Source organism: Leucopleurus acutus (genome assembly GCF_964270905.1).
Source record: "Leucopleurus acutus genome assembly, chromosome: 14".
In the NCBI taxonomy this organism is placed as follows: domain Eukaryota; kingdom Metazoa; phylum Chordata; class Mammalia; order Artiodactyla; family Delphinidae; genus Leucopleurus; species Leucopleurus acutus.
In genome coordinates, this window is record NC_139156.1 from 27,561,680 (window position 1) to 27,587,559 (window position 25,880).

Genomic DNA, 25,880 nt, shown 5'->3' on the forward strand with positions numbered 1-25,880 from the left:
CCTCCTAGGCTTTCTTTGCCTTGCAGGCGCTTAGAACCTCACACTCACAGGAGTATGAGAAGAGCAAAGGCAAGAAGGGGATGGGCTCTGGGCTCAGTCTGCCTGAGTCTGAGTCCCAGCTCTGATACTTTTTTTTTTTTAACATCTTTATTGGAGTATAATTGCTTTACAATGGTGTGTTAGTTTCTGCTTTATAACAAAGTGAATCAGTTATACACATACATATATCCCCATATCTCTTCCCTCTTGTGGCTCCCTCCCTCCCACTCCCCCCACCCCACCCCTCTAGGTGGTCACAAAGCACAGAGCTGATCTCCCTGTGCTATGCGGCTGCTTCCCACTAGCTATCTATTTTACGTTTGGTAGCGTATATATGTCCATGCCACTCTCTCACTTTGTCCCAGTTGACCCTTCCCCCTCCCCCTATCCTCGAGTCCATTCTCTAGTAGGTCTGCGTCTTTATTCCCATCTTGCCCCTAGGTTTTTCATGACCAATTTTTTTTTTTTTGTAGGACTGTTGTGAGGATTAAATAGGATAATTCACATAAAATGATTAGTATGACGCTTGGCTCAATAAATGCCAGCTATAATAATAACTACTAGTATTATTATTCCTATGGGTGATCCCCAGGACTGGCTGCATTCTTTGGAGGGGCTGGGCCAGGTGCAGACAAGGAGGCCTCTCAGGCCAATACGCCCCAGCCTGGTCAATGCAGCTGCTTCAGGGACCCTGGGAAGAGCACTGAGAAGATAGGAAACAGCAGCAGCAGGTGTCATTACCTGACCCCAAAAGAGGTGCATCAGAGACTCTCGGGAAGACAGACTGGGGACCTCTGCCTGGGGGCACTGGGAGGGATCCGTAGACAGTATGAGCAGCAGCTCCCTCAGGACCTGAGAGATGCCAGGGGCCTGTGGCAGAGCTTTAGAGTAAAGGATGACAAGGCAGGTGAAGTCACTCCCTCTTTGGTTAAATTCCCCAGAGGTCTCCACTCCCCACCATGCTGGAGATCAAAACAGTCTCATCAGCTCTGTGAGTTAGCATGAAAGCATGTAATGAGTCTCCTATTAACAATTTGTTAAACTCATGAAGAAACTGAGGCACTCTCAATTCTAAGAAAGCACTGGGGTGAGTCTTCACTCCTCTTCTGGTTTCCCCCCCGTCCCTCCCCCCCATCCTTCCTCTGTGTTTCATTCTCTCCCCTTCCTGTCTGTCTCTGCCCCTCTCTCTGTCTCCCTTCCCTTTGTCTGTCTGTCTGTCTCTTTGCACCCTGAAGTCCCACTGTGGCTGTGTGAGCTTATTGATTCCTGGGAGCTGGGGGAAAGTGGGAGGCAGGGCTGGGGTGCAGGCTCGGGGATGGAAATAGAAGGCTATAAATTATTTGTGACAGGAAAGCAATAGTGGCAGAGTGCTGAGCACAAGTCCTGTGTCACTATTAGATTCCTTTTAGCCTGATGACACTGTAAAAAAGGTTAAGTGTCTGCTGGAATCGTACACCTGGGGGGCCGGGGCAGCCTGGGAGCAGAACAAGCCACTGAGAGCAGGTATATCAATTCTCCAGGCCAATAATATTCCTCTCATTGATCGCCACGCAAAGTTCAAAAATCTCATTACAGCCAGGCAGACCGGGAACTTTTTACAAATCAATAGAATGATATAATGTATGTATACTTAGTACAAATGTATCTATTCATCTATCCATCCATCCACTGTCCGCCTCAGGGTTTCCAGGTTAACCTACCCATCATATTATGTTATGTTATGTATGATATTATATTGTACTATATTATATGATAATAAATGGTGTGCAAAAACTCCCCCTGAGGTGGAGACAAGAAGAGGTCCTATGAGCATTGAGGTGACCTCAGACAGCTCACCTTGGAGGGAGTCAGGTGGCAGCATTTCCAGGCCTAGGCTGGTCAGGATTTCTAGAAGCAGTGCTTCCTTAGCGGAGGCTCCAGTAATAAAAAACTATTGTCTACTGAGTACTTACTATGAGCTAGGCAATGTCCTAAGCGCTTCAAACAAATAGTTCATTTAATCCTCCCAATGACACATTTTGCAGATAAAACATATAATAAATTGCCTAAAGTCACCCATTTAAGAAACGGACAATCTGGGGTTTGCATTCAGGCAGACTAATCCTAGGGCCCATACCCTTAACCAGGAAACCACACTGCCTCCAGGAGAGAGATACCCAAAAGCCCAGAATCCAAACTCCAGTATTCTATGGTTCTATTCTCTTGCTCTATTGTGTTCTGAGAAACAAAGGATAAGGGGCTCCCTGAGCTTCAGCATTCCCTTCTATAAAATGGGAGTATACCACCTGCTGGAACCAGCCACTGACAGCGTGATATCCACATGGGATCTCCAAGCATGTCCCCATGAAATCCTGTCCAGCTGCCTAGAACAGACTGCCTTCTCCACTTTGGAATTACTTCCTAGCAGGCTGGCCTCAGGCCCAGTCATATCACTGGTTTGCTCAAAGAGTCTTTGGGGCAAGAAGTCAAGTATTAACATACATGTGTTGTATACATGTATGAATCAGTTTAAATTGCCTACTTCTAGAGTCTTTGCAGAAAATACTTAATCTCTGGTATGGGGAAAGTTTTTTTTTTAATTTATTTACTTTTGGCTGCATTGGGTCTTCACTGCTGCACAAGGGCTTTCTCTAGTTGAAGAGAGCGGGGGGCTACTCTTCATTGCGGTGCTTGGGCTTCGCATTGCGTTGGCACGGGTTCTAGGGACACGGCCTTCAGTAGTCGCGGTGCACAGGCTTAGTTGCTCCGAGGCATGTGGGATCTTCCCCGGCCAGGGCTCAAACCCGTGTCCCCTGCATTGGCAGGCGGATTCTTAACCACAGCGCCACCGGGGAAGTCCAGGAAAGTCTTTCTTGATTGAGTAAATCAAAGGAACTCCAAGGTGGAGAATGTTTCAGACTAGCTGGCCCCACTGCCCATTAAACAAGATGATGGTGGGAGGGGCCTCTGCCAGTGACTTCCGGCTGCCTGGGTATTATAGGCTGGATCATTCAAGAGGACAAAATGATATTTGCCTCAGCAAAGGATATTTTACACAAGAATGCAGGTAATTGCTTTAACTCAGGCCTTTGAGAGCTGCCTAGTCAGGCACGTGTCCCTGGCTCTGCCCTGAGGCAAATCAGAGCTACAAAAACAGCTGGAGACTTTTCATGGCAGAACCTCAAGTGAGATCTCATAGATTATTCAGGAAAATTTTCCTTCTTCCCAAAATGGTTCCTACCTCTCCCTACTCCTGAGAACGCTAAGGAACTGAAATCTCCCCTCTGTACATCCCAAGGACTAGAGAACAGTAATTTACCACCTCCTCCTCACAGGAACCGAAAGGAAGCAGCAGCCACCCAGCCTGCCCCCCCCCCCCCCAGCAGCCCGGAAGTGATTCACATGCACTCTGTTTTCCTAGGCCCCGGCTCTACGTGTTGTGCAGCGTTTAGAGCTGTTTGCCCACGCCCACTCATGGGGTTCAGTTTGGACAGCTGACCATATGGCAGGCAGGGTTCTGTGCGTGAGGATGACTGCCGAGGAGGGGAGGCTATGGGCGGGACCTTCCATTCTTGCTGTAGCAGGATATAACTGGAATACACAGGTTCTGAGGTTACCAAGGTTCCCCCCAAACATGTCAAGAGTTTCTGTGTCTTTTGTTGCTTCTCAGAGTTCATAACTGAGCTCTAAGAGATGACAGTCCTACCTAAAAGTTTACAGAAAGGTGTCCTCAAACTACTGTCCTTGAGCCACTTGCATTAGAATCCCCTGGGGTGCATGCTAACATGCAAAGCCCTGGAGCCCCCTTCAGACCTTCTGCATTAGAATTTTTAGTGGGGCCCAGGAATCTGTAGTTAAGCAAACTCTACAGATTACTCTTAAACTCTCTAATATTTTAGAAAACTAGCTTAAGCCAGGGGGTAAGAAAACCATCCTTGAGAGAGTTGGGAGAATGTCTTAGTGAGTTACAGAAGGTTCCTTCCTCATATTCTATCAACCCACAAGCCCCGTCTGCTAACCCTGACTCTATCTGACACAGTTACCAAAATTCAAGAGGCTCTCAGTTCCTCTGTGGAAACTAAACTATAAGCCACAAATAAAAATAATTTCAAGATAGTTTTTGGTACCTTCCAGGCTGATAGATTTCCAGTGGGTTCCTTAGATACCAGGAATACTTTCTGCATCAGTTTAGCCTTCTAAGACTGGCACTGAGGATGATAATCCTTCTACCACGTGTCCCTGGGAGCCCAGGCCAGATACAATTTACCAGGCTAGATGGGCCATGGGGCTGGCCCAAGGGGGCAATAGCGATGGTTTATATGATGAATGGTAGCATATGGATTGATTTAAATTCAAGATATGCATAGGTTTAAAAATTAAGGGGCAATGTGTTTAACTAACCATTTGGAAACCAGTCTGCGGTGCATGCCAAGCCCAGAGCGTGACCGGACTAACTCCTCTCGCCACCAGCCCTGCCCTCATCTGTCAGGGCTTCTGGGCTAGAGCTGGGGTCTACCAGCTGTCCACCCCATGGTCCAGAGGCTAGAAGACTGCCTAATATGATGGGGAAAGTGGTACTGCTATAGACTCATTGCTGGGACAAGTCCTCCCTGTCCATTCTCCCCTTCCCTCCACAGGTACATCTCCCTCTGCAAGGAGAAGGGAGCCTGGAGGGAAGGGGTCCTCAGCAGCAGCCCGGCTGGGGCCTGCTAGAGGCTGCCTGGCCTCCCTGCCTCTGGCCCCTCCCACTTCCCACCTTCTTGCTCCAGTATTCAAAAACAATCCATCCGTCTCTCTGTGTCTGTTCCTGAAAGAATGCGATGTGGCTAAAGCCTACAATTGCTTCCTATTACCTACAGGATAAATTCAAAATTCCTCAGCCTGGCCTTCAGAATCTTTCCCAATCTGGCTCCGCCCTGGTTTTCCAATCTATTTCTCTCTGTTCCCCTCTTCCACTTACAGTCCAGCACAGAGCTGAAACCTGTTTTCTTGCTTACTCAATTCACAGTGAGTCCTCCCCTGGACTCTGAGCTCTGCAAGTGCACATGTCATGGTTATTTTTCTCACCATTGTATTTCCTGCACCTAGCAACAGGGCCTGGCATAATATAAGTACTTAAAAAGTATTTGTTGAATAGCAAATCAATGTTATTACTATTATTAATAACAATAACAATCTTAAGGGACATAGTGAACTAATATATGTTCACTATGTGCCAAGGCACTCTGCAAAGTACTTTACATGGATTATTTATTTTTCACAACTTCTTATGGAGACTATTATCCCTGTTCTACAGAAGTGGAAGCTGAGGCTCAGAGAAGTTGAGTAACTTGCCTAAGGTCACACAGCTGTTAAGTATCAGAACTAGGATTTAAACCTAGGAGGCTGACTCCAGAACCCATGTTGCTAACCACTGGGTAGAATAAGTCAGTCGTAACAAGAACAGATGGTAGAACCTATGAGAAACTGGGTCTGAATAGAAGAGTTGCATGTAAAAATAGTAAAAGTAATAACTATCATTTATTTTATATTCATTCTATGACAGGTGTTATAACAAATGCATTTTCTCATCCAAATCCTAACTACAACTCTATCAGACAGGAGTGTTCTCTATTTTACTAAGGAGACAACAGAGAGGCTAAGCAACTTGTCCAAGGTCATGTGCTTAATAGCACTGGAGCCAGACTTTGGGTCTGTGACTCCAATGTCTGTAGGCTGAACCATGTTACCTCTTCTGGAAATTTCTATATTAATATTTCTTTGTGTTTATTAACTATTTGGGCATAAACAATTTTTTTCTTTCAGTCTTTTCACATCCATGATCTGGACAACTGTGCAAATGTATATGTAGACAATGAACAGAGATTGCATGTAGCTGTGATTCTAAACATGCCTGCCCTCTCCTGTGCACGTGCCGTAGCTGTATTTGATAAGCATCATGTCTGTGTTAACCTCAATTTTAGGTTAAGTGACTATGGTTTCACTGTATTTTATATACACTGGTAGGTTTGGGGGATAGATTTTCTAAATTCTCTATATCTATCTATCTACTTTCCAAATCGTGTACATGATTGTGCGGCAATACTGAATACAGACGTGTTTCTCAGTTTCTAGAAACTATTTCTATGACTAGTGTATCTTTATATTCATGTCTGCTCTAATGCATTGATTCAAGATTTATAATACTGGATATATTTGTCAAAAGTCCCCTCATGAATTTCTGCCCAGTTATGCCTTTCAAATCTGTAAGCCACAGTCATACATGACTCCACACTCATCACTGTTCCCTTCCCAAGGTGTTTCAGACGCTCACATCACAACTGCATTTCTATACTGGTCTGTGCACCAATATTGATGTACATAAATGTGCATTTGTATACCTGTGTATCTCTCTGTCTATGGCCAGGATGGGGTGGGGGTGGGGGACTGTGGAAATGAGAGAATTATTAAATGCCAAGTAGATGTGCGATAAATTCCATTGATTTTATAAACTCCAACTTGTCTTCAGTCTCCTTCCATTCTTTATCCTGGGGGCATTGCAACAAAAACCTATTTTAAATACCTTTACTCCCCCTCCCCCAAAAAGTGTCAATATTTTATTTGGATTTTTAACTTCGCTCCATAACAGTTGTTTGACCTCCTGACTCGTGCGAGTCACATAAATTCTGGGACTTTATTCAGGAGCCATGTTCCTGCTATTGAATAAGCAATTTGGGAGGGTGAATTAATGACTTGTGCTGTTGCTGGAAAGTCCCTGAAGAAATATTAAAATTGCTTGCAGACTGAATCGATACTCAGTGAACACCCAGCAAGAGGGCTTCAGCTCTGGAATGGCCACAGAAGGCAGTGCTTGGTGGAGGAAGGGGAATTCCTGCACCCAGCTTGGTGAGCCCCCTCCCAAGCCACCCCCACCCCCCGCTTGCCCTCCATCCCTGGAGCGCTGTCATTTTCAGTAATGGCGAAGTCTTACTAAACCCCCAGCAGGAAAGGGCTGATTTGTCCTGTCTCAGGAAGCAGGCTCAGGGGACAGTTTACTCTCTTACTAGCAACGAGAGCCCAGAGGCTTTATTGGAGGTGATGGTCTGGACACATCCGCCTGCTGGAGAGATGGGATGGCGCTGCTGCTTTCTGGCAGGCTGCACTGTGCTGGGGACCAGGAGAGCGCTGGGTTTGGGGAGGCTGTGGCAGTGATCCTTTTCTGCTGGGTATGCAGGAGGGCTGGGTGTTGCACTGCTGGCTCCATCTCTGTGGATGCCTGACCAGTGTTTACTATCGCTCAGGTGGCCACATGATTTCAGCCTTTGGGCATGGGTGTGCCTGTGGGACGGAGCACTTGAATTGTGTTGTGTGGTACCATGTATTGCTGACACATTCCGGCAGCTGGCTTAAGGTCTGTTACCTGATGTTTTGTGGTATTGTATCAAGGTGACTGCACTTTGTGTAACACTGAGTTGGAGGAATTTGAGTATTGTTTGGTGGCAATGTCTGTGTTTCTGCTTTGAATTATTGTGTTCGTTGATCATATCAGCATCTTTCTTTTTCGTAATGTATGTCTCAGAGATTAGGTTAATGGGTGTCTCCTTGGTGATGTGGGTTGAGTAATGATGTCGGATCTGGGTGGTGGTGTATGATTCGGTAATTGCTTTCTTGATGTGGCTGTGTGTGAGAAGACCCATCCTTTAGCTTTTTTAGCTTGCTCTGGCTTGGTCGTTTGCACTGCTTCTTTCCAGAAGGAGGATTCTAGAGATGGAGGACAAATCTCTTCTTGACGACCATTTGCACAGTTCTATTGTTCTTGCAAGCAAGCTGCCCCTGCCCTACAGAACAGACCTGACCTTACCACAGCGACACAGGTTCTGGTGCCACCCTCCCCATATCTGCCTAATCTGGAGAGTTAAGACCCAGGGCCAAACCCAGTGCCTGTCAAAAGTCTAGCTCCCTGGTGGGACTACGGGAGGATGGATGGGACTAAGCTCCCCAATCCCAGTGGGAATAACATGAACTCTAGTTCTGAGAATCCCCAGTTCACTCTACCCTGTGGCTCTGGCCATCAGCATCTTCTTCCTTCCCAGCATCCCCAGATGATGTGGCTCAGCTGTGGCTTGTACTCACAGGGCCACAAACACGCACCAGGAAGAGTACAGAAGCTCGTACCAGGCATGACTTTCTACTAGGTGCAGTGTCTCTGTTCTGAGCTTGTAAGTACACGTATACATACATGTACTCTCTGGCATGAGACTTCAAAATATATAAAGTTGCTCAAGAGAGCACACATTCCTGCACTTCCTTTGATCCAAAGTTGATATGAAGTATGGAGCAGTGGAAAAGCACATGGGTTTTAGAGCCAGTACTGCAGGAGTTCAAATCTTAGTTGTGCTACTTAGCCTGTGACCCGAATGAGTTATTCAACTTCCCTGTACTCCAGTTACCTTATCTATAAACAATCCTATGAAGTCCTATGGGGTTGTTTATGAGACTTAAATCAATTAATATACTTAACATGATTATAACAGTTCCTACTGCAGTAAGCACTTGTTAGCTATTATTGTTATGAACATAAGGACTTACTAAGTAAAGTGGCCATAAGATTGGCCTATGTGTGTGTATAACCACATGTGTTAATGTGAATAAAATCTAAGATAAATCAAGCTGTGTGTGTGTATGTGTGTGATTTAAGCAGAGAAGTGCAAAAATTGCAGTCAGGTAGCAGGAAGGCAGGGGGTAGTTTTCTCCTTGGGCTTCTGTCCATGTGGACAGTGAGGGGGAGTTGGGGGTTGATAAGAATCCACCACTACCCATCTCCATACAGAGGGCTATACCCAGCACTGTGGTAATGAAGAGGCAGAAAGAAAGATGGTGGCCCTAATACATTTGCAATCATAAAAAAAATATATTGGGCTTCCCTGGTGGCGCAGTGGTTGAGAGTCCGCCTGCCGATGCGGTGGACACGGGTTCGTGCCCCGGTCTGGGAAGATCCCACATGCCGCGGAGCGGCTGGGCCCGTGAGCCATGGCCGCTGATCCTGCCCGTCCGGAGCCTGTGCTCCACAACGGGAGAGGCCACAACAGTGAGAGGCCCGCGTACCGCAAAAAAAAAAAAAAAATTTAAGGATGATTGAGCTGTCAGGATTCAAATTTAACTCATTAAAAACATTTACTTTCTAATTTTAAAAATCAGGACCTTTACCAGCTAATAGGTGTCAATGAGGAATAACAGAATATAGGCATTAAATTGAGAACTAAGGAAGAGATAAGAAAGGAATAGGAGTGAATGTTAAGGCATTTGGTGTGGACCTTACAGAAGTCCATTGGGCTGGACTTGGTTACATAACTAGGCCCAAGGGGCAGGGAGAACTTGGGGCCTCAGCCTTATTCCACAAGCTTTCCCATAAAGATGGTGAACCAGAATATACTGTCAGTTTAGGAAACGTCCATTTTCATCTTTGCTCATGGGCACAGATTAAATAGGAGAATTCACAGAGCCCAGTTACTTTGAGCCATTACACTCAAAACGTGAATTTTTCTCCTGAATTTTTTAAAAAATATTTTATCCTTTAGCAATGGAATAACTGCAATGACGATCAATCTCCCATGCTTCCCTGGAATATCCAGATATGCGGGGCCACAGTAGACAGATTTGGTTTGAATCTGCCAAATATTTGCTCACTTCCTCCTCTCCTCTTTCTCCATCCTTTACCCTATCTCCATTTTCTCTCCTCTTTTCCCCTCCTCTTTCTGTTTACCTCCCTGTCCTCTCCCCTCTATGACATTTAAGCATCAGAGGAACACTTCAAACCCATCAAATAAGGATTTTTTTCCCAATACCATTTCATTTTATCTTTTAAAAAAACTACAAAATGCAAAGCACCACAACGCATGGAGATGCCATGAAGCCCAGAAAATGCCAACCTTCAGCTCCTCAAGCAATCATAGCCTTATCCCAGAGAAGGAGTGTGCGGTCATAAGAAGTATACATGCACACACGCACACACGCACACACACACACACAGGCTGGGCTCTCAAAAAAAGTGGACAAAGGGGGCAATTATCTAATTCTGTTCAATGGTCATGTAACTGAGTCATAAAGGTTCCTTTTTTTTTTCTGGAAGTACAAAGAGCAGGCCCCCTTCCTAAATCCAGCTGGGCTCACAGTGGACCATAATTCTCACTGGCATTCATGATACACAGTTCTGTTCACAGAGTATCTTTTTGGCTCCTCGAGCTTTCTTATTTAAAAGATTTCAGTGTTTATGCACGCACAAGCCAGAACTCATCTACGCTGACAGACACATAACTTGATTATTACTACTGCCATAATAATAACTAACATTTATTGAGCACTTGATATCTGCCAGGTTTATGCGGAATAACTCATTCAACCTTCATGAGAACCTATGACAGAGCTCTAGCTACATGATTATCCCCATATTAGATCAGAATAAGGAAACTGAAGTCCAGAGAAGATATGAGATTTACCCACAACCACATAGCCAGTGAGGGGGGGAAGCTAGATTCAAACTCTGGCGATCACTTCCCAGAGCCCACTTTCTTATGTTTTCTATGCCACACAGGTTTATGTCTGGCACATAGTAGGTGCTCAGCAAAGGTTTTCTGAATGGATGAATGAAAGAATAAATGAAGGACAGACCATATCTATTAAGAACACTGATACTTCCTTAAGATAGCAAAGTGGGTTCCCTTATGAAGCCAGGCCTATCGGATAACTTAAGCTTTCTTTGGACAAAGTGATTTGCCCTCCCAACCAACTTTCCGGGGAAAGAGTCTATCAGCCATGCTTGCTCAGATACTAAGTGCTCCCAACCACCAGCTCTCCACTTGACTTTCAGGCCAAGCCCAGCCTCCCTTTAAACCAGAAATGAGACCCAAATACATCAAAGATGCTTTCTAACCACAACATTTTGTTTCCTAGAATATTTCCCTCTGAAAACGGGTGTCTCCCAATGAAATGAAACACCAATGAAATGAAAACAGGAGTTGGTTTTGTGCCTGGATAAAAACTAAGAAATTCAATCAATAATGTGGACATCTCTAAATCCCCAGATATTTGGCATCATACTGATAATCTCTGGAGATGATTGACTGAAGGTTTGGGTTTTCATCCAGATGTTTGGGAGCTGCCACAGTCATTAACCTGTTTGTCAGCAAGTGCTCATGCATTTCCCAGAGACCTAAGTGAACGCTAAAGAGGAAAAGAATAACCCAGAATAAAACAGACTAAAGAGGACAGGGGTAGCAGCTATTCGACAAAACCAGTCAAGCAGACTCCGTTCTGGGAATGGCTTGCTGCCTTGGAGATTCATTAGAACGTGGATCCAGCTCACGAGAGACTCATGTGCTCAAAGACCTTTAAAAACCGCATAAGGCTGTATCCTTGACTGTCTACAGAACCCTACCCCATCAGATCGCAGTGTGGAGGAGTTGACGGATCAGTCCCAGCACCAGGCGCAGACAGCTTACACTGTGGTCAATCCACCTTCATACCCACATGGCCTTATCCACTCTCCGGATGCCTCATGCCTGTGTGCGTAGTATGTCTATGCATTGTCAGTCCAAGCCGTAGATTTTGCAAGGCTTGACATAAATCTGGTTTGCGCCTTTGTCCATGTACCCCTGTTTGTGATTTAGTGCTCTGCCTTTTATCATCTCTCCTACCTCCATTTTCTTTCCCTCTCTACTTTTTAATGCTATTTACAACTTCCCTAGCCATAGTGCAGCACAGCGATCTTTCAGTTCCTCTACTGATAAACCCAAATGATTTTTCTTGCCCAGGTTTTCTCTCCACTCAGCTTAATTTACATTTTGGTAAATAGGAACTTTAGATCGTTCCATTCAATAGCATTTAGAGTTACCACTTTTATCAGAGGGATCACGGCACTAAAGGACTCCCTGCAAGGGACATTTGTTTATTCTCATGAGCGATCGGCTCTCTCTACGTTCGAGAAGGCAGTGTGCGTGCGGGCGTGCATGCACAGCGTCCTCAGTTTGAGCATCTATGCTCCACTGCCCTGTGTCAATGCTGCTTGGCACTGGCAGGAAAAGCCCAGTGAAGCCATTATGCGGACAGCAGCCGACCCTCAAACTGCTGGAGATAAATCCAGGCCCTGGGTCCTCTGTGCTGATGACCACTCGGTTCTCTGAGGAGCAAGCCCACATATGCCTGGCAGGGCTGCTTCTCCAAACTCTCCCTCCCACATCCACCCTTCTTCCCTGAACTGCAGGGGAGGCTTGTGGTGGCATTACTCACAAGCAAGGTCTGGGGTCCCTTCTCCTAGAGGTGGGAGTTGGAGGAGGAGGGTAGGAAGCCAGGACAATGCCTCTCTCTCTATTTCTGGGCCATCTGTTGTCTTTTTCTACTTTTTTCAATTCTTTCCACACCGTCTCCTCTATTTCTAACTCTGTTTGACCTTGAACTCTGGCCTCTCCTTTCACACCAGAATGTGTCCCAAGGGGGACAGAACCTCCAAAGAAGCAGTTACCTGGCCTGACAGGCCTGGAGACCAGTAGCCAGGGGGCCAGCCCATCACTCGACTCCAGGAAATAAATCCCATTGTATTTGCATTTTAATTTTCCACATAAACAAAGGCCCAGAGTACTCGCTTGGGCAGCATCACTGGACGAATTTAATTAGAAATGAAAAGTTTATAGGGCCCTCTTTAATGCGATTAATGCTCAGTTAACATTTATCACATTCGTATGCTGGAATCGCCTTTTTAAAGTAGCCACTGGCCATGAAATGAATTTCTCTCAACTTTTTTTGTACCTAACCTGGGAGGTCATCTCCTGAGGAGTCTGCACTGCCCTCCAAGCTGTCTTCCTGGGGCCTCTTCCCCCACCCTCACTTCCCTTTAACTTGGCTTTGAAGAGACAAATGTGTGCTGGGATGGGAGGTCAGAGGGTGTGAGAGTGAGGGCGAACACGATTTCTAGGAGGGCTGTACCCTCTGCAAAGAGCTGAGTGGTCAGCCCAGCAGACTGGCTAAAAGACTTCAGAGCCTCTTCCCTAAAGAAAGAAAAAAAAAAAAGACACCCCTCCCCCCACCTTCCCAACACACACAGCCGATCCATTTCTGTGGCCAAAACCAGGCTTTATCTGGGGCTGGTTGGTGTCAACACAGCTGGCTCTTGCTTCTCACCTTCTGTCTTTGGCCGTCTCTTTTCTACCCTTTTTCCTCCCTCATCCTGGGCTCTCTTAGACTTTCCTTCCCAGGCCTGTGGGGACCAGGGAAAGGAGCCCAAGCCTCAAGTCTGGAGACACCCCCGTTTCTCTGGCTCTCCCCGTCCCAGCCCGTGGGAAGGCCGCCTGTCCTGGTGTCAGCTCCTCAGGGAAGCAGAGCGGAGTGGGGGGAACACAATACCTCTTTTGGTCCCTAGAGGAAGGATGGCCTTCCTTATCTTAAATTCTCTTCACTCTTCCTTAATTGGCCTCCTAACCCAAACCAGCTAACCTGGGTAATGATGAGGAGGAGAGAGAGAAAAGAAAGGATAAGGGATGTGGAGAGGGAGGGGAGGTATGCTCTCTGCAGATGATGAGAGGAGAAAATAGCTTGACATTTGTCCCTACCTAAGTGCACACTCCCTATGAGGACCTCAGCAGACACAAGCCAAACACCTGCTGCCAGTTTTCCTAGCAGCATGTCACACACATGCACCACCCCGGCATTGCACACAGCTCTACACCCTCGCCTCTAGCAGAGCAAGTGCACATGTACCTGCACCAGACTAAACGAGTTGGGACCCTCTGTGCACCTGACAGGACCCCCACTCATCTACCCACTGGGACGCTGACCATCCATTCAAGCCCAGGCTTTCCAGATAACATGTGCCAGCACCTCAAACAGGCGGGCCATCCCAGTGACGGCAGATGCTTTCATCCTGGGACCAAAAGATGCCTTCAGCCCTCTGAATGGCCAGCTACCAGTTTGCCGTTGTTCGCTGGACAAGACGGACGACTTTTAAAAGCTCCCTGTAATGCCAGGGCCATTTAGACAGCTTCCTAGGGCCTGAATGCCAGGCTCAGCCAGATACCATGAACCCACACACTCTTCCCAAAACACAGCCACACGGAGGCTCCCAACACAGAGGCACCAACCCCTCTCGGTACCACACAAGGGGCGGGCACCATCTTGTCCTCTAGAATTAGAACCAAAGGTCACAGGATAAAGGGCAGAATGAGGGCCTCCTCCCTGACCATCTCTGTGGCCTGTCAGGCCAGATGCTGTCCACGAGGCTCCTGGTTGCCTTTGGCTTCCTTCACCAGCCCAGCAAATACCCTGGGGCCACAAGGGAGCATGTGGACCAGGGGCAGCCGCCCCAGTGCTCACGCCCATTTGTTCAAGCTCCAGGGCCCCTGCTGCTCTCCCTTCTCGCCCTCCTGCCCTCTCCAAGTCCTCTGAGTCCTTCTATTTCCTGACCCGACTGTGCCTACAACGTGGGTACAATTCCTCTTGCAGCCTGCTGCCCTGTCTCACAGCCCTTTCTCCTCCTCCTGCCAGGAGCTGCCAGGAGCCACCCGGCACGTCCTCTGGCTTCCTCTGTTTCTGGATGGCTGCAGAGGGAGCTCACTGCAGAGGAGTGCATGGCAGGCTGAAGGCAGGCAGAGGAGGGAGTCCGGAGCAAAGTGGCCAGAGGCTCCTGGGTGGAGGGGGCTCTAACCTGGAACACCCAGGAAGCGGGGCCCTCCCTCCCTTCCTCTTGGCCTCTCTCCCACTCTCCCTTCTGCCAGGCACCAGGCTTGAGCGACTGCACTGCAGCAGCGCCACATCCACTGCCGGCCTGCTTTGCGGTGCTCTGCCTGGTACGGGTGACCATGGGCTCCAGGTCTTGCGACTTGACCTCCCATGCCACTTCCTTTGCTCTGCCACCTTTCTCCTCCCTGGCTGGCCTCCCCTTTTCTCCTTAATAACCTTCTGAGAGGCAGCCCCACCAGCCTGTTGTACCAGCCGCCCAGAGCTCTGGTTCCCTGCAACCTTTTCACATGCTCCGTTCCCAGGCAAGCCCGTCCCAGCTCCCAGGACTCTGCTTTTCACCTCTCACCCTTATCACCTCCTTCCTCATGCTTTCTCCTCATCCTTACTTTTGTCCTTCCCTTTCCATGTGCATCTCCCCCTCCCCTCCTCTAGCTGTGGGGAGTTACACCTCACCCCCACTGCCCTTCCTCGGGGGCTTCTGGACTCAGGGGCTCCGTAAATGTCACATCCCCTGTACCTGCACTGAGATTACTGCTCTGGTCTGAAGCAGAGAGATAAGTTATGGGCAGTTACACAGACCAGGGGCTGCAGACCGCTGGCCCATGAACTGAATCAGGCCAGGAGATGTGTTTTATTTAACCAGCACAGAGTTTTTTTGTTTTGTTTTTTTTTTGCGGTATGCGGGCCTCTCACTGCTGTGGCCTCTCCCGCCGCGGAGCACAGGCTCCGGACGCGCAGGCTCAGCGGCCATGGCTCACGGGCCCATGTGGGAGCTCACGGGCTCCGCGGCATGTGGGATCTTCCTGGACCGGGGCACGAACCTGTGTCCCCTGCATCGGCAGGCGGACTCTCAACCACTGCGCCACCAGGGAAGCCCCAGCACAGAGTTTTAAAAAATGAAATCTCAGTGCCTCTAGGCTGGGCCTGTGCACTCCAGCTGCTGTTTGTTCAGTTCTCACCACCTCTGTCTCAGCATCGTAGGTTCTCCTGCTAACCTTCCCCGCCAGGGTCCTGGAGGCCTCTGTGCTCACGACCCCCTGCATCCACATGGCAGCTCCACTAACACATTCTCACCAGTCTGGATTTTGGGGCACTACTTTCCTCCCCCTACAGCCTACAACAAACCCGAACCTCTCCAGAATGCCAACGACTCTGCCTCTCTCTCTCTCTCGCATGAAAAACACAAGATATCTTCTAATTGTATTACCTCTCAAAAACTGAAAGAAAGAGTCCAGTTATTTTTGTGGTTGGTGAGGATGAACTACAAGACGAGCCTGGCTCCATGGCCTCTCCCGTCTCCCTCCTACATGACTTCCCCTCCTACCTGAGAGTTCCCAGGTCTACACAGGGCCTTGCTTCTTCTTTTCCAGTCCCAGGTCATCCTCTTCTGGTTTCCTACACCCTCAACAGCTCCCCTATGCCCAGCCCTCCCCAGGAGACCGCAGGCCTCTGCCTCTGCCATCATGCTCTACTTGGTCTGGTGTCCAAGCCTTCTCTAGTTCCCAGTTACGTGTTCCTTGCACCCAGCTTCTTCCTTATTTCCCTGGCACCTGGATTACTGGGGAAGGATTTGGAGGCTGAGCCTGGGGCCTGGCTGTTGGGAGAGCTCTGACAATGACCGTGTCCCAGTGCTGCTGACATGCCTCCTGCTGGGGGACCCGCAGGTCCCTTGGTGGGCCACTGCACCGGAACTCTGCAGGAAGGGGGTACACCAGGAAGGCCATCTTCCTGGCTGCTTATGCAGTTGGTCCCTAACTAGTTCTGCCAACGGGGCTGGGACTCAAGTGTTGAACTGAAGATGGACAGTGGATCACACAGCTCTCTATCACAAAGGCAGCATCGCTGCAGCAAAGCCCCTCTAACTGGGGCCTAACTAGACTATGGAGTGTTACAGTGCAAATAAAAATTGAAGAAAAATTTGGCCCCAATTTTCCCAAATTATGAAATGAGAACTCTCCAACCCAGCCCTATTATTGCTGCCCAAGGGCCCAATGACTGCCTCACTGATTGACCTGATGGTCCCAAGGACAAGGTGTCCAGTCTTTGTCTGTGACTGCAGGTCTTCCTCTTTTTCCTCCTCTTGGCCTCAGAGCCCATTTACCTAAGAGCAGACGCAGGTAGGCACAAACACACACAAATCCACACACCCTGAAGATATCAATCTCTGTGCCCACAAACCATCATGAATAGATTCAAGCTGCACCTTTAGAGTACCAAAACAAACAACTTGCTCAACAGGAGAAAAACATTTCAACCCAGTAGTGTAGTGGTAGACAGATAAACCCACAGCGATTTCATTTTCCACCCGTTTAATATTTCACTTGTTATTAGGGCATTGGTTGTGAGACCGCTGCCCACTCCTCAGATTTATCAGGGCCCCTTCTCTCTTCTCTAGGCTCACCCACGTGGCTGGGTGAGCAGCACTGGGCATAGCTTCCCCTGCAGGAATCTGAACTCTGAATGCAAGAAACTTGCCCTCTGAGAATCTGACCTGGGGGTGGGGGTGCTGAGATGAAACAGCAGGGATTCAGAGAAGTGGCAGGCCATGTTCACACCCTTTACTGAATTCTTTTAAAGAACAGGAAGTGAGAAAGGAATTCTTTCCAGCATACAGTTTCCTCTTAATATAAGAATTCCAACTCCAGGCAGCAACGAGGAAGGGCCAAGGACGGACCTGAACTTTAAGAGGCAAAGTTGCAGAGTAGCTGGAGCTGAAGGTCTAGGGAGCTGGGGGCAGACAATGGAGCCCCTGGTTTAAGGCGCTCCTTTGTGGGCTCAGAGGGAGCCCCCTTTTCAGCGTGCAGGCTCTGGTGTAGTGGGGTTTGATTCATCTTCTGCACCAGTTACTACTACCGCGATTCTTTCTATGGAAGCATAATATTCTTGTCCACAACACACACCGTCACACATACAACCACACTATCCCGTGGGTACTGGAACAAGCCCACTTCCCAACTGCTCCCTACCACCCCAACTTCCAACGGTGCCTCTGGTCCCCTGGCTCTACTTTGCACAAAAATTCCCACCTTGTGCCAATATGCACACAAAGCCATTGCCCCATCTCCCCCCCTCCCCAATATTCTCTTCTCCAGGCACCCCGTTTCCCTTCTCTAGGGGCTGCTCCTGCCTGGCCCCATCTCCACTTGGTTAATTCCCCCCGTGGCCCCTGTATTGAACTGTTGTGTTGTCCATTTCCCTGTGACAAGGGCTCTGGTTACAGAGTTATTGATTGGTTTTCATGCAGACAAATGGGCCCTTCCCGAGCTCCCATCGAAATCCCTGGCTGTATGGGCTGATTGTTGCCTCTCGGGGTGTAGGATTGCACTGGAGACCACCCTCCACGCAACCTCCTTTGCCCAGACTGTGGACGGTAATAAATGGAGGCAGCCTGAGCGATAATAAAAGCAATTGAGTAGGTTACCTGTGCAGATACAAGATTTATGCCTCTTCATATTTGATGTGATTGTTTTATTGAGTTCTCAGAATCGTTGGTCACACTTTATTTATTTATTTAGGGTTTTCCCCTCTTGTTTCCTCTTTGCATCACCCTCCAAAACCCACCTGGAGCTTTCGTTAGGGACAACCCCTCCTGCCTTCCTCTTTCCTAGAGTTGCCAGTGGAGGTAAGAACTCAGGGCAACCAGCCATTGCTCTCACCTGAAACCCATTTTGTGGCCTGCCCGCCCACTCGGAGCCTGGCCGCAGGGAAACAGGCGGATACAATTGCTGGCCAAGAAGTCTAAAATAACTAAGGGAGCAAAAATGGCTTTTCAGGGGGACAACTCCAGCTCATTTTAAGAAATAAGAAGGCCAGCAGTCATGACTATTTCACACATTATTCTAACGACGGGCAGCCTCAGCAGCAGGAGATGCTCTCTGGGGAAGGACAGGTGAGAAAGGCTTTTCAGACAGAAACTGGCATGTCTGTCCACTATAGGCGGCCTGATCCAGTAGGCCCAGGGCCACAGAAAGCAAGTTCTCTATCCTTACTTTTCCCTTTCCTCTGTGGGGAGAAGTCTTCTTCTTAACCTACCAACTTGCCTTGGCTCTTTGCCACTAGACCAACAGCGCTGACCACCAAACAACTGCAAGGGTACGGAGATGGGCAGGCAGTGCTGCCTCTCTGGGCCAGCTTTGTGCCAAGCCAGGTCCAAGAGTCAAATGTGCAATGTTCTAGAACCTGTGTCTGAGAAAGGGACACAGACCCCCACCGTGAACATGTCTTCAGCATTCCCTTGGCTGGGATGAGTGGCTCCCAGCTTACTCGGAAAGGCCTTTGAATGAACAGCTAGGCCACTGTCACCCCAGTGCCAGATTTCCAACGAAGACCTGCAGATGACACGAGACGGAGCTGTTCAACAGCCCTGGGGCTGGCGCCGTCTTGAAGCCAGTGCTGCCACTGCTAGGAGAGTAAATATGCTCACTTAGAGCCCAACAGGCTAAGAGAGAGTGTGGGTAGCAGGTGATGGGGGGAAATTGACTCTGGGAGGGTCCACTCCAAGGATCTAGGAGCTGAGAGTGCCTTGATCCCAAAGAGTATAGGGCAGGCTGAAAAAGTTAAGCGAGCCAGGGCCTCCTTGCCAGCTCAGTCCAAGACAGTGCCCTCAGGGGATCTTCAGTAACCCTAGACTGTATCTGGAGTTTGCGCCTGTGCCTTCAAAGGAGCTATATTCCCTGCCCAGAGCAACAGACAAACCTGAAGACTCTGGCATATAATCAGGAAAATCCTTCCTGCCCAGCCAATTGCTCAGCAACGTAACTAGGTGGCTGTTTCCCTTTCAGCAGCTTGGATCTCCCTCCATCTCCTCCCCACTCCGGGCCATTTCCCACACCAGGTTTCAATCTCAAGTCACCTGTTTATAAACACCCGCCCTCTACAGCAGTGGTGTACAAGCTGGAGAGCTGGCAACTCCAGGCTCAGCGATCAGTAACCCAATATTGAGAGTCATTCAAATAAATTCCACACGCTAAGCAATCTAGTCAACCCTCCGGATTTTTGACGGTGGTCTCTGGGGTGAGGGTGAGGTTGGGAGGCCTCTCTGACCTACTCCATTGGCTCAGAGAGGTATTTCCATGAGGATTTGCCAATGGAGAATGCGGGCTGGATGTCCAAGCCTTTATCGCGACAGGATCAGAAAAAGCCCAAACCATTTTTAAAGCATGAAAAGCAATTTATTTCAAGTGTGGCAACAGCATCTGTTTGGGGAGGAGAAGGTGAAAACCCTCATGATTTGGCTCAGGTGGATAAGCATGTGTGGATTTCCTTTCTTGCCAACGGCCGGCACGGGCACATTCTTACCATGAGGGTTATAAAGTACCCAACACAAGTGGGCACCTCACCAACAGTAAAGCGCTAAACTCAAGAACCACCCGGTCCCCAATGCGTCACACTTTCTACACAGAGGAAAAGCTGTAGGCTCTTCCTTACAGCAAGTGAGATTTCACAAAGTTCCTGGCATCAGCAGCGCCAGCAGAAATCCCGCTTTCAGCAGGTTTTAGGGTTGAAGCAACGCATCTCAGATAAACCCTCCCTTTCAGAGCAAAGCACCTCGAGGGATGACACTAAGGGCACGGGCCCAGATGCATCCCTCCAGTCCTGACTCGGCAGCACACTGGGAAGCCCCCAGAATTCTTTCCGAAGTATGAGTCACGGTAGGATTCTGTCCCAAAGCAAAATCAAGAATACCCTGACTGTGCCTTGTTGACAAAGCAAGCCAGGAAGCCTAGCTGCAGACCCAGGGCTGGCTGCCCATGCTGCCGGTGGCTTCCCCGTTCTCCTCCCACTCCCTTGCCATCTCCAGCAACACCTGTCCACAGATGGCTATTTTCCCACACCCAAAGGTAGCCTCCGTGCCCCTCAGGTGATAGGGCTCCGTGCTGAGCAAATTCTGCTGTCAGAGCTGTCAAGCTGAAGCCGTTCTTTCTCCCACTCTCATCCCACTAGCAGCTCACGCTTCTACTTTCTCTCAGTTCTGGTGAGCGCACCTCAAGGCCTCTGGAGCTGGATCCTGGGGTCACATGTCCCCTGCTCTCCGTGGCTTGTCAGGATGAGAGCATTCCCCAACTTTTGTATAAGCCAGCTTCCCAAAACATCTCGGCCAGTGAGGGGTATATGTTGGGGAGCGGGGGGAGAAGGGGTGCTAGACAGAGTGCTAGGCAAGGGGCGCTGCCACCACACCTGCCTTGACTGCTCCAATCCTCCACACATCAAGAGAAGTATATTGCCTTTGACCGAACATATCTTGGGTTCCTCTACCGGCTTGCAAATCCTATCACAACAAGATTTCTACCAAATGTTCTCCAGAACACCAGCACCCAGTCCCAGCAACACTGCTCCTCAGCAGGGCTGCTCTCCTCCCAAGACCTCGGTTCCAACTCACTCCCAAGACCAGTAGCCAGCCTAGAGGCTGAGAGGAGACAATGCTTTGGCCCCTTCCCATCCCTCACCGCCACTCGTGCCCCAGCCCCAAAGCTTCCCCAGCTTCCTCCTCTGACTTTTAAATGCAAAAGACTCATTCCTCTCCCAAACCACCAGGAGAATTTCTCCAGCTCCTTTGGAAGGTATCTGAATGTCAAACCACTATGCTCTCAATACCTAGCTGAGCCAGGCCCAGGGAGCTGGAGAATTTTCGGAGGGTGTATAATTAGCTGATCAGTATTATGGTACCCTGTTCATAAATGAATAACCATTTTATACAGATGGCACACACTGGGATAATTTCTGGGGTCGCCTCGCAGTACGTTACAGCACGAGTGTGGCAGAGGGAATCTTCTTTAGCCAAGGTACATTCTACCAGCTAATTTTACCTGCTGTTTTCAGCATGACTTGGGATAATTCCATTTCATTTGCAAAATATTAAAAAAAAAAACCCTTGATACGCGATGCCAGTTTCAGAAAAAGGCACCAGCTGAATTATTAGTTGTCCTGATAATGAGCCTATGAAGAGTGTAAAGAAAAACAAGGGTATGAAACCCTCAGCCTTCTTCTCATTTGGGGCGTTGCCCTACAATGCGCGGGGCGGGGGTAGAAAAGCTGGCCAAGGCTGTCTGGAATTTGCACAGGGTCTCTGCTGACATCAGGTTGTACAGTTCTGTGATGGGAAAGCCATCTTGGGTTCCCATGTCCAAGTGCTCTTGTTATGTGCTGTACCTGCCACATGTGTACACTGGCCGGGGGCGGGGGTACATACATGGAGGGTGCATGGGTCCCAGAGAGCACACTGGAGTGGCTCAGAGATTGGGAGACTATCTTGTGCTACTATATGTCGAGCTGAATCCAGCCTGAGTTGTCCCCCTGTGCCTGAGCCTGTCATCAGTGCAGACTTAGGCCTGGACGTAGGTACTCTAGGTGGTTGGAGGCATCTCCTAAGGTTCAGTCTCAGGGTCCAGAGCTCTCCCTGCTGACCTGGCATCCCACTCCAGGTCTAGTTCCTCTACTCCCTGCCAATGGCTGACCGGTGGTTGGCGTTTGCTCTGCAGGCCTGGATACTGGTGGTAACAGGCCGGAAATTTGTGAGGAGCTGGCTAGCAAGTCCTGGGCTCCCCGGAGGCCAGCTTTGTGGGAGTCAGCAGGGATGGCGGGGGAGCCAGGACAGGCGGCTGCCCCTGCGGAAGGGAGCATGCCTTTAGAAAGGGAAGTCTGTTTGGAGGCGATGAATAGACACTGGTCATTTTAAAGGCTTCGGCTGTGGGCTGTGATTGTCTCTAGATACCGAGGCGCGTAATCTTGGAGTCTTAATTACCACAAACACTTGGATTCATTTCCAGGACGCCAGCGGGAGAAGCCTGGCAGGGAATACCCAGCCCTGAGCTGGAGACAGCCTTGTCTGTCTGTCTATCTCTCTGCCTCCCAGGTCCCCTCTCCCTGCCCAAAGGACCTGGGAGCTGGGAGCAGGAGCAAGGGCAGGCAGAGGCCGAAGAAAGAACGGAGACCGGTGCTGGGGGAAGCCCTGGTGGGCAGGAGCTGGGAGCCGGAGCCCCGCCCTGCAGCCCGGCGTGGCTTGCTCACCTGTTGATGGAAGAGACGCTGGGCACTGTGTCATTGTCACAGATGCCCTCCGCCAGGAGTCGGTCCCGGATCTCCCAGGCGAACATAGTCGGGTTCTGTCGCTTGTATTCAGCAATCTTGTCCACAACTTTGGGTGTTGCCACTTTGGGCTTGGAGCCGCCGATCACTCCGGGCTTGATGCTGCCGGTCTCGTAGTACCTGCGCCGGGAAGACCGGCGGGGTCAGCGAGAAGCGGGTGGTGGCAGGGTCAGGGCGCTGCAGGCGCCGGAGCCGCTGAGCCACTCTCCTGCCTGAGGCAGTGGCACGGAGGGAAAAGGCCCAGAGTGTCTGAACCGGCTTCCAGAGTCCACTTGGCTAGGGCAGGGACGCAGTGGAGGATGAGGGGAGGGACACCAGGGGCGCTCCCTCCCTGGAGGTGGCCATACCAAAGGCTGCACGCACAGCAGCTGGAATCAATGCCCCTGGGAGTGGAAGCCCGGCTCCTCATTTGGGAAGAGCGGGGTGGGGGTGGGGGGACAGTACTTGGAGGCCTCCAGACCTTTCCCACAGAGCACAGGGACCCTATGGGAACCAGGACCAACCTTCTACCTCCCCAAGCTGATTTTTCTCTTCTCAGGGACCCATTTTTACCTTCCACCCTATTCCTCCAACCCTCCCTTCCAAAGGGAAGAGCTGTCCTTCCGCTTCTGAAGACTGGAATCAGGCTATCCTCCAACCCTCCCTTCCAAAGGGAAGGGCTGTCCTTCCGTTTCTGAAGACTGGAATCAGGCTATCTCCCAGTGAGGACCCTGGAGCGGGGCAGGTGCTGGATGGCCCTGCTCCAACCTCGCTTCTGGGGCCACAGTCACCACCTGAGTGCCCTCTCCAAAAGGAGCAGCTCTCCAGATAGCCCCAGTCAGGAACCTCCCTCTCCCACTGGCGACCTCGACTTAGCCAAGCCCTCAGCTGGAGACCCAGGGCTATCCAAACAGGGAAGGAGACAGGGCAGCTACCAGGGGCAGCTCCGAGGCCCTCACCTGCCCAGGATTTTGCTGACACAGCCGTGGCTGACCCGCAGCTGCCGGGAGATGTCGCAGGGCCGCACACCCTGGTGGGCCAGCTCCACGATGCGCTGCCTCACCACGTCGGGCAGGGGCCTGCCATTCACAAACACCCCCCCAAGCTGGTTCACACCCCCGTGCCCTGCTGGGGAGAGACAAGAAAAAAAAAACAACACCCCACACACAGCAGGGACCGGCCATTAGTCAGGGTCCGCGACCCAGGACGTGCAAAGGGAGCAGGCAGGGCGGAAGGGCATGTTCCCGGACTCGCGGGAGAACGAAGGCCGCCGACCACAATGCAGAGGATTAGGGACTGGAATCTGCGGAGCTGCAGAAACGCGGAGGCGCAGATGCTGGGCGGAGGGCTGGGAAAGAACGGCTCTAAGACCGGTGCTACGCCAGGGAGAAAGTGAGGGAAGGAATGGGGAAGCAGGGAGAGAGGGAAAAAAAGGGAAGAGGGGGAGAAAAACAGCACAGTGGGAATTAATGCCAGCAGGAAAGAATGTAGGGAAGAGAGGACAGGAAGGGCCGGGCGGAGGACGGAACCGGAGCAGTGCGGAATCCCGCCTGAGCCGCAGGCAAAAGGGAGTTGTAGGAGCCTGCTTGGAGGCGGATGATTCTGGGGTGTTTGGGTCCGGTTGACTCTGTACATAAGGACTCCAAGCACAGAGGGGGCCTAAGTCCCTGACATCCCCCCTTTTGCTCCCTACCTCTTTCCTTGTATTTATTTTTAATTGGAGTTAGAGTTTTCCTGCCTCTTTCCCTGTGTTTTTGTTTTGTTTTGTTTTCTGATGGGGAGCTTTTCTTTCCTTTATGTTTTCTATCTTTAGATATTTGGGGAGCCATATTTCCCCTTCGCCTCTGTAGTGTTTAAAGTTCAAAGAAAGCCAAGTGGAGGAGGGAAGGCTGAAGAGGCAGGGGCCCAGAATCTGCTGCGATCGGAGACGGGGAGGCAGTGGAAAGCGGCAAGGTGCCGGGGTAGCAGCCACAGAATGCAGACTGCTTGGGTTCGTCCGCCTGCCGCGCTGCGCTAGGCTTGGGGCCCACGGCCTCGCTCAGGACGCACGGTACAGGTAGCCCAGGCGGGCTGAAGGCGCACGGGGCACCCTGTGCTGCCAGCCCGAGCCAGCTCGTGTCCATCTGACCTTTTAGACCTCCGCAGCCACTCGGGAAACCGGGCAGTAACGGCGTTTGCTCTCCTGGGCAAGAGGAGGGTGCTGGGTCTCCAACCAGACTCCAGCGCAGGCTCCCAACCTCGGAGCCGAGGTGGTCGCCGGATGCCAGGCCTGAGGACGCTGCCTGGCGCCCCATTCTCCCTGGCTGACAGGAGTCTAGAAATCCTGCACCCAAAGCCATCAACCTGCAGCCGCAGTTACTGAGCAATCTAACCGCAGAGAGTTCTAGAGGCAGAGTCCGACCCGACCGGGCCAGCAACCTGCAGTCCCTGTCCTGCTAGCCTCAGGCGACTTTCGGAGAAAGCGGGGACATCTGCACCCGACTTGCTTCTCTCCCGTTCCCTTCTGGGGGACCGAGAATAGGGGCCGGCGAAACCCCTGGGGAGAGGCCTCTGATCTAGAGGTTGGGGGAGGCCGGAGCCTCTTATTCTACCCCTCATCCTTGCTAGGCTCCCTACCTCTAGCCCCGCTCCTCACTCCTCCCCTCCCTCCAAACCCGACCATCAATAATTTAGGCCCCGGGAGAACTCGCGTTACCGGTATGAAAAGGCGGCAGCTGCGGGCAGATTAAAGATGAATAATTCAGCCTCCTCGGGCTCCCTCCCGGCCCCTCGACCCCAATCTAAGGGGTGGGTAAGGGAAGGGGGCACGGCGGGAGTCCAGGGCTGGGGCCGAGAACCTGCGCTGAGTCGGGCCTGGAATGCACCACTGCCGCCGGCGCCGACTCGGGCTGCCGCTGCTGGCCGGCCAGCCCGCCCGCGCCGCGGTCTCTCCCTTCCTCCGACCACCTTCGGCTCGCCTTGCTACCCTTTCGGTTTCAAAGTGGCACCCAGTGGGCGGCCAGGACTCGGCAGATCCCCCGCGGAATCGGCAAGAGAGGAGAGGCAGCGGGGCCAGGAGGCCGGCGGGCTGGGCGAAGACGGCGTGGTACCCC

At 50.5% G+C, this 25,880-nt stretch overlaps 1 protein-coding gene across 9 annotated transcripts in view; it reads right to left on the minus strand.

Moving 5' to 3' along the window:
* Nucleotides 1-25,880, minus strand: part of PAX2 (paired box 2) — a gene marked incomplete at both ends in the record, with an annotated part of 77,815 nt that overhangs the window by 50,285 nt on the left and 1,650 nt on the right. For 5 of the 9 annotated variants that reach the window (XM_082854050.1, XM_082854049.1, XM_082854052.1 and 2 more), the window contains 2 exons: nucleotides 22,732-22,929; nucleotides 23,748-23,916. In XM_082854050.1, the coding sequence (XP_082710176.1) occupies nucleotides 22,732-22,929; nucleotides 23,748-23,916 (367 nt within the window). The remainder of the gene's footprint in view (nucleotides 1-22,731; nucleotides 22,930-23,747; nucleotides 23,917-25,880) is intronic. The other 4 variants (XM_082854051.1, XM_082854047.1, XM_082854053.1 and 1 more) reach the window with 1 other exon arrangement.